The 978-nt window shown below is 48.1% G+C and overlaps 1 protein-coding gene across 1 annotated transcript; it reads right to left on the bottom strand.

Moving 5' to 3' along the window:
- Positions 1-209: 209 nt before the first annotated feature.
- LOC138972055 (uncharacterized) lies at positions 210-758 on the bottom strand. Its single transcript, XM_070344895.1, has one exon. It carries the CDS (start codon positions 756-758, stop codon positions 210-212), a length of 549 nt encoding a protein of 182 aa, XP_070200996.1.
- Between the last annotated feature and the right edge of the window lie 220 nt (positions 759-978).

Raw genomic sequence — 978 nt, 5'->3', positions numbered from 1 at the left:
ACAGTGGTTAAAGAACGACTAAAACTACTAAAACATACTAGATGTGTATTCCGGTAATATAACCAGCTGCTAAAACATAGTCTGGCTTCATCGCGTCACAGTGGTGTCACCATGCTAAAACCCACTCTATATATCACAGTATGTCATGTCAGCTACTAAAATCATACTCCTAGAGCGTCCTAAAACGTGTCACAGTCTGTAGAGTTCATTTACCGGTTATTAAAAGCCAGGACAGCCTGGGGGTAGAAACTGTTTCTGAGTCTTGCCGTACGGCATCTGAGGGTTCTGAGCCTGCGCCCCGAGAGCAGAGGCTGGAAGAGATGACCAGCCGGGTGTGTGGGATCCTGCATGATGGACCTACATTTCCTCATCATGCGCAGGATGTGAAGGGAGTCTATAGAGGGGAGATCTCTGCCAATGATCCTGCTGGCAGCCCTAACGACCTTCTCCAGTTTTTCTTTCTCAAACTGGCAGGAGCTGCTGTACCAAACCGTGATAGAAAAGGTAAGGAGACTCTCTACAGCAGCCCTGTAGAACTGGGACATGATGGAGGAGGACACTTTGAACTTCCTCAGCTGTCTCAGGAAGTAGAGACGCTGATGGGCCTTCTTTACTGAAAGGTCAGTATGAACAGCCCAGCTAAGGTCATTGGAGATGGTCACCCCTAGAAATTTGAAGGAATCAACCTGCTCTACGTTCTCACCGCTGATGGTGAGTGGTAAGAGGGGAGTCTTTTTCTTCCTACGGTCAAAGACCATCTCCTTGGTTTTGGTTACGTTAAGGTCAAGGTCATTAGCCACACACCAGCCCGACACTCTCGCAACCTCCGCTCGGTACCCCGACTCATCACCGACACTGATCAGGCCTTCCAGAGTAGTGTCGAATTGGCCGAACGTACGAACGGAAGAAGAGATTATCTGGAAACAAAAAATGAAGTAGAAAAAAGGGGTAGTGCAAAAATAGTGACAGAGGAAGGGT

The sequence above is a fragment of the Littorina saxatilis genome, linkage group LG7 (genome assembly GCF_037325665.1).
Source record: "Littorina saxatilis isolate snail1 linkage group LG7, US_GU_Lsax_2.0, whole genome shotgun sequence".
NCBI lineage: Eukaryota > Metazoa > Mollusca > Gastropoda > Littorinimorpha > Littorinidae > Littorina > Littorina saxatilis.
This window is presented reverse-complemented; position numbering and strand designations above follow the sequence as displayed.